The sequence below is a fragment of the Saccopteryx leptura genome, chromosome 13 (genome assembly GCF_036850995.1).
Source record: "Saccopteryx leptura isolate mSacLep1 chromosome 13, mSacLep1_pri_phased_curated, whole genome shotgun sequence".
In the NCBI taxonomy this organism is placed as follows: Eukaryota; Metazoa; Chordata; class Mammalia; order Chiroptera; family Emballonuridae; genus Saccopteryx; species Saccopteryx leptura.
The window spans coordinates 39,196,142-39,207,360 of record NC_089515.1 but is presented as its reverse complement, the minus strand read 5'-3'; the positions used below and the strand labels follow the sequence as shown (position 1 = coordinate 39,207,360).

Sequence of the window (11,219 nt, the reverse complement as noted above, 5' to 3'; positions counted from 1 at the left end):
TGTAAACAAATAACATTCTAACTCCTCACATATGCTGACTTTGCCTTTGACAGAGTCACGTGAGCTGCATTGGTAAATCACCATCGTCTTCACTCCTCAATCCTCGCAAAGGGTGAATTGTTGAGCAATCCAAAGTAACAGTATGCTGTGGAAAAAAGAATTCTAGGCAGGAAGTGGAGACATCACGCTTCTAGTTCCGGCTCTCACTAACAAGCTGTGTGACTTCCAGCCTGTCGACTCGCACGTTTCAGTTTAAACTGAACCAAGGCGGACGGTAAGTGGCTCTTCATGCCTCTGACACCAAATAACTTTCTTTGCTGAAAGATTCAAGAAGCTTCAACATAAACAACAGTGTGTGTTTCCAAACTAATGCAACAGACGCTGATGCCTCGAGGAGTCACCGATTCAGAATATCTGGGTTCTTGGGTTCCCTCACGTTACATCCCTTACCCGACATAGGATATTACCGATATAAAGCTCATCTATTGAACTTTTAAAATTAAACTTTACTCTGTGTATTTTTCCCTTCTACATCTATCCCCACCACTGCTCCGTGCTCGTTTTCCAGACAAAGTCGAGAAAGCTTAGCACGAGTTAGGATGAGACCTAAATCGCTGGTGGCGCCGACTCTTCGACAGATACTCAGGCCCCTCCCCTAAACCCGACCCCATCCCCTAAAACCCGACCCGCCAGCCTGCCTGTCTAGTAGGACGCTGCTGTCACCCGCCCCACCAAATGGCTAGAGATCGGCCTTACTCTACACCACAGTCACAGTAAGCACTCCAGTGTCTGATCTCCACTGCAAGTACTCATTCCGGCGAAAAAGAGCCCTTTCCGATTTCCAGGGCGTGGGAGGAAGTCCCGCCTCCGCAAACAGCGTGACGTAAGGGACTGCGTCACGCGCCGGCTCAGAACCGGTGACGCGACCGCGCTCCCTCTGAGGCGATCCAGTGGACCCATGGGGTTCGAGTGTAGGGACCAGTGGACAGGAGGTAATTGCTGCTGGATGTGAGGACTGAAGAGAGAGCCGCGATCCTTTCAGCGGGTCAAGGAGAGCGGCTTGGAGACTCCATCGCCTCAAAAGCTCCCTCCTCTCGGGCGACCTCCCCTCCACTGCCCTTGTTTCTTTGCTCCGCCTGCCACTTGTATTTCGATTCTCTCCGCCTATTATTTATCTCTGTAGCCCCACATCTTGCGGTAAGAGTGGCTACCACTTACTGACATTGGCTGCGCATCCTATCAGCAGGCGCCCCTGAGCACCGGGCTGTTCTGGACTCCTGCTGGCGGCTCACTCATTTGTTTACCGAGGAAGGGACCGAGTGCCTGCATAGCCCTCCGCTCCATGTGGGTCTAGGAACGCACATTAGAAATTAGACTCCATGTTTTAGTTCCCTAAAGCTGCCATAACGAACTCCCACAAGCCGGGTGGCATATTTGTCCTCTCACAGGTCTTGAGGCTAGAAATTCGAAAAGAAAGTGTGAGCAGGGTCGTGCTTCCTTTGAAACTGGGTAAATCCCTTCCTTGCCTCTTCCTATCTTCCAGTGGTTTCCAGCAATCGTTGGCGTTCTTTGGCTTGCAGCTACTTCCCCAAGTCTCAACTCTGTTCTATCACTCTGTGTTTCCGTCCTTAAAAAGGACACTGGTCCTCTTGGATCACGGGCCCATTCGACTCCAGTATTACCTGGTCTTAACTAATTACATCTGTAGTGACCCTATTTCCAGGTAAAGTCACATTCTGTCCTTCGGAGAAGGACAGGAATTTGGGGTGGGGTGACACTGCCCCACCCAGTACAGCTGTTAAGAGCTTAAGAAATAAGCAAGACAACAACCGACAAATAATTGTAGTGTAAAGTGAATTGAAATGTGTTGTGGACCGTAAATGGCAAAAAGCCATTGTTAGATTCCAAGCTTAGCAAAAGGCTAAGTTCTCCCCCCTTCACCTCCATATTGGCTATGATGCTGAGTATTTGCACCCACTCCACTTGCTTCCTTGGGTTGCTGGAAGCAATATACATGCCCTTTCTCTGACTCTTTGTTTTCCGATGTTGGTAGATTTCACTAATGCATCCTATTTTATGCCTTGGGAATGTTCCTGTTTTATTTATGCCTTGGGAGAGTTCCTGTCTTAGCCTTGGATATGCAACTTTGTATCAGGGTCTTTGATTTGCATAAGGCTATATAATAAAGCGAACTGGGGCTATGGGGCACTCGGATACTACCAGGCATGTTGAAGAGTCCTCCGTCCTGTCCCGGTTTTTTTGTTTTTTTTTGTATTTTTCTGAAGCTGGAAATGGGGAGAGACAGTCAGACAGACTCCCGCATGCGCCCGACCGGGATCCACCCGGCATGCCCACCAGGGGGCGACGCTCTGCCCACCAGGGGGCAATGCTCTGCCCCTCCCGGGCGTCTCTCTGTTGCGACCAGAGCCACTCTAGCGCCTGGGGCAGAGGCCAAGGAGCCATCCCCAGCGCCCGGGCCATCTTTGCTCCAATGGAGCCTCACTGCAGGAGGGGAAGAGAGACAGAGAGGAAGGAGAGGGGGAGGGGTGGAGAAGCAGGTGGGCGCTTCTCCTGTGTGTCCTGGCTGGGAATCGAACCCGGGACTTCTGCACGCCAGGCCGACGCCCTACCACTGAGCCAACCGGCCAGGGCCCCGTCCCGTTTTGATAAGTGTGTTTCCTTAATTCCGCACCATTATTAGGAGCCGCGCTGGTCCGCGGCAGAAACGTAATTCAATTGGATCTAAGAAGTTCTCATGGACATTTGGAATATTCCCTTGATAGGCAGGTAGGCAGACAAACATCAAAGACAAAGAAGCATAGGTTGAAAGTAGTTAAAGCAGGAAAGATCTAAAGTGTTATGGAGTCTAGGCTCCATAAAATGAGGAGAAAATCATTAAGCAGTGAAGTTGTGCTTTAAAGATTAATTAGAAGCTTGAGCCAAACCTACCTTCTGTTATGTATTCCAGTTTAAGAAATCTTAAGTCCTATGGTGTCTCTGCTCATGCTGTCCTGTCCTTTATTCCTAGAATTTGGCCATCAAGCCACATGATTTTGACATCAATTTTTCTGTCATGGAAGCTGTACCATATATATTGATAGCGTGGGGTGGAGGGATGAGTCCAACTTGTTTTATAACGTTAACATCCCCTTAATACCAAAATCTAACAAAAATAGCACAAGAGAAGAACTAGACACAAAACTCCCATAGATACAAAGCTCTAAAATAAAAGATTAAATTCAACCATGCATTCTAGCTGGAACAAGAAAGCATTGATCCCAGCAATGATTTAACATTAGAACATCTGTTCATGTTAATCATTGTATTAGTAGTTTAGAGATTTTAAAACTAGATGGTCATTTCAACTGATAAAATATTTTCTGAAGAAGTTCAGTATCTAATTTAAAAGAAAAACAGCAAAATGGGATTAGATAAATAGCAACTTGATAAAAGGCAGAAATGAATATACTGAACAAAAGATGTACAGTACTTTTATGGGAAATATGAAATATTATCAAGACATCAAAAACTCAAGTAAATGTAGATTTCTGTCCCAGGATGGGAAAATCCAGTGTTTTAAAGATAGCACTTTATCACAGATTAATAAAAAGTTTTGATATGGTGCCTATTAAAACACTGATAGCATTTACTAATAACTATTGGGTCATAGTATTATTATTCTTTTGATACACTCGAGTGCCATTTATTGATATTTTATTTAGAATGTTTGTGTTATTCCTGGCCAGGGCACACAAGAGAAGCACCCATCTGCTTCTCCACCCCTCCCCCTCTCCTTCCTCTCTGTCTCTCTCTTCCCCTCTGCAGTCGAGGCTCCATTGGAGCAAAAGATGGCCCGGGCGCTGGGGATGGCTCCTTGGCCTCTGCCCCAGGCGCTAGAGTGGCTCTGGTCTCAACTGTGATGCCCCGGATGGGCAGAGCATCGCCCCCTGGTGGGCGTGCTGGGTGGATCCCGGTTGGGCGCATGCGAGAGTCTAACTGCCTCCCCGTTTCCAGCTTCAGAAAAATACAAAAAAAATAAAAGAGAATGTTTGTGTTTATTATATATAAGTGAGATTGGTATGTAGGGATTTTTTTGAATTATGTAAATCAGATGTTGGTATTTAAAATTATACTAAATTCCTTAAATTAGGGAGTATGTCATAGTTTTCAAAGGGAGAGCCAGGGGCTTTTCCAGCTGGGTGATTCCCCAAGAGTTCTGGGGCAGGGGTCACAGGGCGGCAGCCAGCCTCTGAGGGCCCATTGTTCTTCTCCTCTGATCTGAGAAAGATGCCTTCACTCCATCCTTCCCCCCACGCCAATGCCCAATTCTGCACATTCAGAATCAAACCGAAAATAAACAAACCTCCCCGCTTTCCCTGTCCAGCTCACAAAGAGCTTTGGGTGCCTCCCAATGGTCCTGTGGTGCGCAGCCTTTCAACTTGGTTGTTCCCAGTTCCCACATGAGGAAGTTGAGGCCCAGAGAGAACAAGTGGCCTACTTGATGTCCTATATAGAAAAGTGGGCCCTGGCTGGGGAACTCAGTTGCTTAGAGGGTCATCTGATATGCCAAGGTTTTAGGTTCAATCCCCAGTCAGGGCACATACAGAAGTCAACCAGTGAATGCATAGGTGAGTGTAGCAGCAGATTGGTGTTTCTCTGTCTCTCCCCGCCCCTGTCTATAAAAATCAATAAATGGAATTTTTTTTTAATGGCTCAGCCGAGACTAGGTCTGCTAGTCCCGTGTCCAATATAGCGGCACAGACTCATGGGCGCACAACCTGCACACCCTGCATCTCACACAGATAGTCCCACAGCAGAGTACACAGCCTGAGGGGGGAGGCAGGAGGGTGGCAGCCTGGACCCTCATTCCTGAGCAGCTAGGTGGTGACAGCTGTTTTTTATTTCTTCCCTAGATGAGTTCCATATCCCAGGTAACTGGAGCAGAAGTCCTCAGCTTGGCTTCTCCCCAGGTAGGGCACCTGCTACCCACACAGGGGCTGGGACAGCTCATCCTCTTCCACAGCTCTGACTGTGACCCCTTGCGGGAGAGGGAAGCAGAAAGCAGGAACCAAGGTGCCCTTCCTTCCGGGTGGGTTGCAGAAGAGCATGGCCAAAGGACTGCATATGACTGCGTCCTCCCTGTGGTCTCCTGAGGTCAAGGGAGATGGAAGTGGGGAAACCCGACCCCAGGGTGACCTACCTCCAGGTTTTCCTGGGTTCCCAGGATGTAGGACTTTCTATTTTAAAACCTAGAAAGTCCCCCTGGCCGGTTGGCTCAGCGGTAGAGCGTCGGCCTAGCGTGCGGAGGACCCGGGTTCGATTCCCGGCCAGGGCAGACAGGAGAAGCACCCATTTGCTTCTCCACCCCTCCGCCGCGCCTTCCTCTCTGTCTCTCTCTTCCCCTCCCGCAGCCAAGGCTCCATTGGAGCAAAGATGGCCCGGGCGCTGGGGATGGCTCTGTGGCCTCTGCCTCAGGCGCTAGAGTGGCTCTCGTCGCAACATGGCGACACCCAGGATGGGCAGAGCATCGCCCCCTGGTGGGAAGAGCGTCGCCCCATGGTGGGCGTGCCGGGTGGATCCCGGTTGGGCGCATGCGGGAGTCTGTCTGACTGTCTCTCCCTGTTTCCAGCTTCAGAAAAATGCAAAAAAAAAAACAAACCTAGAAAGTCCCGGGCAAGCTAGGGTGAGTTGGTCACCTGAGTCTTCCAGAGTCTCAGTCTGGGAAAATTAGATGTTTGTTGCTGAGATTGTTGGATGGGTCTTTGTCTACTCACATCTGGGAGGAGAGTCTGTCCTGGGTCCAGATCTCACTGTGGTTTCTGTTTCTTCAGGATTCTGCTCAACCTAGGTCCCAGCTAACACTGTCTGTGGTGTCGCCTTCAGGGAGTAGCAAGATGGGAGATGGTTGGGGAACAACGTCTTAGAGAAAGGGAGGGGAAGAGAATGGAGTAGCTGGAATTTGATATGAAAAGAAAACTTGGATGAGGAGGAGGTCCCAGTTGCTGGAAACGGGTTCTCGGGTGGCTCAGGGCAGGATTTATCTGTGATGTCTTGGTCTCTACAGTTCCTCAGCACTGGGAGGCAGGTGTGGGGTAGTGAAGTCATTGACCTTGGGCCTATCCCCAAGCCAGGTCACCCTGAGCCCTGGGAAGACCATCTGACCCAATGCCCAGTGTAAGGAGCTGGCTCCTCCATCTGGTCCCTTTCTCACAGGCAGTGACTGAGTCAATCACAACCGTTCATCTCTTCTTCTCTGAGGCTTTCCTGAGTCAGCACATGGAGGCTGTGGAATTGGAAGGCAGTGAGCCTGAGCCTGGCAACCTCTTCCTGTTCAGGCTGATGTTTCCCACCAGAAGCTGGTGCAGGGCCCATGTGGGTGTGTGCTGCCACCACGGAGAGACATCCTCTTGGAGGGTAAGCGTTTCTGGCTAAAATAGAAGCTCTAGTCTGCAAAGAAGCTGCCCATCCAAGTCCTGCTCCACTAGTGGGTGGACCACAGGGAAGGAGACTGTGGACCTGAGCTGGGGCCACAAGTCTCAGAAGATAGGTGCTTAGGTACCAGGTTCTGGAGCTCAGGACCTCTGGGTCCTGGGAGGAGGGAGTGCAAGATCATGGGACTGGGGTCACAGGACCTAAGCCAGGCTGAGATCCATACCCATCTGGCGATCCCCTCAGGCAGAAATCTTGGTGGTCACTGGCTGCACATCCTGGGGTCCTGCACAGGCATTTTACTCAAAAGGGCAGTGTCCTTTGCTGCCATTCCTGTTAGCTGTGGCATTTGCTACAGAGACATAACAGTGTGGACTGTGCCATATTGAAGTGCTGCATTCGCGAAACCATGGATGCAGACTCGCCTCCCTGTCACCCTCCATGCAGCAACTGTGTGCGTTTCATGCGGTACCTTCCCAGCCTGGGTCCAGCCTGGACCCCCTGCAAATAGATCCCATTAGCTTGGTGAGCCCTTCCTAGCTTCCCACACAGGAACTCACCTGCCCCTGGAGCCCATTAACTGCAGCTTGCCATGTGTTCTTGCAAATTCACACCCTTGTACCTATGCAGCCTACTTGCCTAAATCTCAAGGCCAGCTTTATTCTGTCAGAGCCAAAGCCTCCAGAAGCAAAGTAGGCCTGCCTACTCATAGCAGTTCCACTCTGAAACCCACTGGGCCCACTCCACAAGAGCCCCTGCTCATAGGTCCTGGCCACATCTCTGCTTCAGCCTGCCAGCCATTCACTGGTCCTGGTCAATCCCACTGCTGTTCCCCTGAGGGAACTTACCTATGGAGCCCAGCTCCACCTGTCTGGGTCTGCCCATTTCCACCCAGGCCCACCAGTTCTGGCCCTGGAGACAGAGCATCCTAATCTATAGGTTATGACTTAGCCCCGTTCTCCAAGCCCAGCCCTCCTGAGCTCCTCCCCCAAGCCCAGCCAAGAGACCCTAGCTATAGAACCCGATGCCACAAACTTAGGCCCACCCAGGTCCCATCCCTCCCGCTCCCTTGGTCACTTTCTAGATCTAGCTCATCTTTCCTTGAGGTGCCTTGGACCTTGGGAACTGAGCTGGGGGCTTCCTTTGATCACACCGGACTCTCTCTTCTTTCCTTTCCTTCCTAGGTGTCAGTGGACATGGAGTTGACCATGAACTAGGCTGAACTTGGGCCCTCCTTCAGGGTGTGCACGGAGGCCTTAGAAATGGTCATGAAACTAGATATTTTCCAAAGGTGAAGTCGGGATTCACTGCCCCTCTATTTGTCCCCGTCTCTGCCCGTGGCCCTCTTGGACCAGCCTTCATTAAATTCCCTAACTTCCAGGAGGTTCCTTGGCTTCCTAGTGAAAAACCAGAACTAGTCAGTGGGATCCAGATCTTGTAGGAAAGGTGAGTGGGGGAGAGGAAACGTCTTTGGTCTCCGGGGTCAGTCTCCGGAGCAGTGATCTATGACTCCTCCTTCGGGCTCAGTTTCTCTTCAGTCCTCTTTCCTTGCACTAAGTGGGTGACTGTCGCACTTGTGTCTGGGATCAGCGCAGCCCCTAAGGGCAGTTTCCCGGTGTCAGGTCGGGGAGGAGTGTAGAGGGCAGGGGAAGGCATCCTGCATCCCCCAGGAAAGCTGTCCCATCCTCAATTCATTAGTCTCCACCCAACCGCAGACCTGGAGGTACATCCCCCTAGGGCAGGCACCATCCTCACCCGGTGGGTGGACTTGCAAGAGGTTAGGGCGGGGCAGACCCGCCATGACACGCCCCCCGCGACTGGGCACCGGTGCCTTTAAGAACCTCGGCGCGCAGCCCGGATTGATAAATCTGCGCGCTGCCTGCGCCTCCGCAGACCCGGGCCTCTGCAGAACGCTGCGCCCCGTGCCCCGCGCAGCCGATCTCCCTGCCGCTGGCGCTCCTTTCCTCGGCCGCCGCCGCACCACAGCCGTCCCATGTCGACCGCCCCTGCCTACAGTGAGGACAAGAGTGGCTCCGCGGGCCCTGGGGAGCCCGAGTATGGCCACGACCCGGCCAGCGGCGGCATCTTCTCCTCCGACTACAAGCGGTGAGGAAGAGGACCACAGAGCTGGCAGGGGTTGGGGCCTCCCTGGGTCCCGCGCCTGCGCTCAGCCTTGCAGACGTGCGCCGGCACCATGGACAGTGCCCGGCCCGCCAGCCAGGCCGGGTCGCCACAGCAGCTCCCCACCCGAGGGCGGGCCTGGGGCCCTAGAAGGGGGTTGGAGGCTGTGGATGATGGGCCATCCCCTCTGTTCTAGGAGGACCGACCCTCTCACCCCAGGGATTTCTTTGTTTGTTATTTGGATTACAGGTTCCCCGCCTTTTTCCCTCTTGGAGCATTGATTCCAAAAGAACATGGGGAAGGCTCAGAGTTGGCGAGAAAAGCCAACCTGGGATGTTGATTCTGAGCCGCCCTGGCCTGGCTCCTCCTGCAGATCCATTTTCCCTCATTCTGGTCCCTACTTCTCATCCCCATCTGTCAGCTGATACATTGTTCCTGTAGTTCAACCCCACCTTAACTTCCCCCTGCCCCTCCCTACCTTATTTCTTCGTTCATTCATTTATTCGTAATTTCTGAAACAAGGATACTTAGGGACCTAAGTATGGGCCTAAGCTGTGTAGAGTCTTGTTCTAGTCACTGAATACAGCCATGAACATGAGACAGCCCTTGTCCTCAAGTTGCTGAGGGAAGCACAGAAGAATCTGCCGGTGACATTTCAGTGTAGTGGGGACAGTGGGAAGGGTGAGAGAAGCTGGTCCCTGGCCCTGGGTGGGGGGGGCGGGTGAGGGATGTGCCAAGCAGATGGAAAAACTTGTAAGAAGGTGGGGAGGTGAATGAGAACTAGGTCACAGGTTTTATAGGTGCAGGAACAGTGTGACCAGAATCGCTGTACAGACCACTGGAGTGACTGGAAATGAGGATGGGGAGATGCCAAGGTTTGGGGGGCTACTGATATCAGATTTGCAGTTTAGGAGGATGCCAGGGTGGATTGTGGAGATTGGAACTTGTGCTGGATTGAAGTTGGGGGGAGGATATGGTGATGGCCTGGGGGGGGAGGGGCAGAGGGTTTGAGGGCTCGAGGAGATAGCAGCCTCAGATGTGATGACTAATTGGGAAAGGGGTGGGAGGAAGGGCCTGGGAGAAAACAAGGATGATGCTCAGAGTACTAGTGACTGCTGCTGGATGGGCAGCGTGATCAGAAATAAACATGTTCCAAGCAAATTTGTGGAAAACAGTGTTGAGCCCAGCTTTGGACACACTGAGATGATAAACTCAGAACACTCAATTCTAGTTGGTAGCTGGATATTAGTATTATATTTGGACTCCAAGAGGAGTGTGTGTGTGTGTGTGTGTGTGTGTGTGTGTGTGTGTGTGTAGGCCCAGAAGGAAGTGAAGATTAACGCGGGGGGTGTATACGTTCAGCCAGGGCACAGGTATTAAAGCGGAAAGACACCAGAATTAGGGGTGACCAGAAAGCAGTGGGAAAGTGTTTTAAGGTAACAGAAAGTAAACTAAAAAGCAGGAGGGAAAGAAAACGTGGATTCAAGAGGAAAGAAGTCATCAGTAGTGTCAGTGCCCATGGAGGCCAAGCAAGGAAAGAGATGTATGACCATTGGTTGACAGAGAGCAGGTCAGCCCCTCCTCTCCCTATTCCCCGCCTCCTGCTCTGGGAGACCAGTTCTGGCAGAGTCAGAGAGGCAGCTAGATTATTTCTCCCTAATATCCTGTTATGAATTTTACACATATAGAAAAGTTGAATGAGTAATACAATAATATGTCCACACTTCACCTAGATTCAACCGTTGTTGGCATTGTGCCATATTTGCTTTATCTAACCATCTAGTCATACATATTTTTGGCTGAATTATGTAAGTTGTAGACATCATCACCTCTCAGCCCTAAATTCCAATCAGCATCTAAAGCCACAAAAAGTGATAAAACACAGTGAGTGGGAATTTTGCTTTCAAGAAGTTGGGCTGTGAAGGGAAAAGAGGGAAAGTGTTGCTGGAGAAGAACACAGGTTCAAGGAGGTTCATCTGTTTTTTATTTTTGTTTGGTTTTTAGGCTAGGATAGTGGTTGGCAAACTGCGGCTCTTTGGCCCCATGGGTGTGGCTCTTTCACAAAATACCACACGTGGGCACGATGGCCAGCTTAGGGTACCCTAATTAAGTTAATAACAATGTACCTAGCTATATAGTTTAAGTTTAAAAAATTTGGCTCTCAAAAGAAATATCAATCGTTGTACTGTTGATATTTGGCTCTGTTGACTAATGAGCTTGCCGACCACTGGGCTAGGAGGACCCAGAGAAAATTGAACAATAGAGTGGGAGAGTCTGAAGGGAATGGAAGGAAGCACAGACCCCTGAGTGATGGGCAGTGGGGCGTTGGGACTTACAGAGCTGAGTGGGAGGATTGCTCTGGTTTTGAGAAGGAACAGCTCTGCCCAGAGGGAGGGGAGGAGAGCAGAAATATTTGGGAGCTGCAAGGGATTTAATCTAAGGCAAGGCCCAGGATGGGGACTTGTGGAGGGTTGAGGGGATTAGAAATATAGCGAATAAAGTCAACCCCTACTGGCAGGGTAGGGGCTATGAGGACCAGAGGGCTCAGGATGTGAGTGAGCAGTTAGAGGGATGACCTAGGTGTGTGTGTGTGGGGTGGGGTGGGGGGGGGGGGCTAGGCCAGGTAGGGAGGAAGGTGAGGTAAGAGGCAAGAGGGTTAAGGTCAGAGT

The 11,219-nt window shown here is 51.1% G+C and overlaps 1 protein-coding gene across 3 annotated transcripts in view; it reads left to right on the top strand.

The window, feature by feature from the left end:
* The window catches only part of AP3B2 (adaptor related protein complex 3 subunit beta 2), a 44,006-nt gene that overhangs the window by 4,412 nt on the left and 28,375 nt on the right, over nucleotides 1–11,219 (top strand). The window contains exons 1-5 of one of the 3 annotated variants that reach the window (XM_066355763.1): nucleotides 904–992; nucleotides 4,914–4,970; nucleotides 6,259–6,414; nucleotides 7,614–7,720; nucleotides 7,811–8,535. In XM_066355763.1, the coding sequence (XP_066211860.1) occupies nucleotides 8,423–8,535 (113 nt within the window). In that variant the 5' untranslated portion in view covers nucleotides 904–992; nucleotides 4,914–4,970; nucleotides 6,259–6,414; nucleotides 7,614–7,720; nucleotides 7,811–8,422. Of the gene's footprint in view, nucleotides 1–53; nucleotides 275–903; nucleotides 993–4,913; nucleotides 4,971–6,258; nucleotides 6,415–7,613; nucleotides 8,536–11,219 lie in introns of those variants that run through there. The other 2 variants (XM_066355762.1, XM_066355764.1) reach the window with 2 other exon arrangements.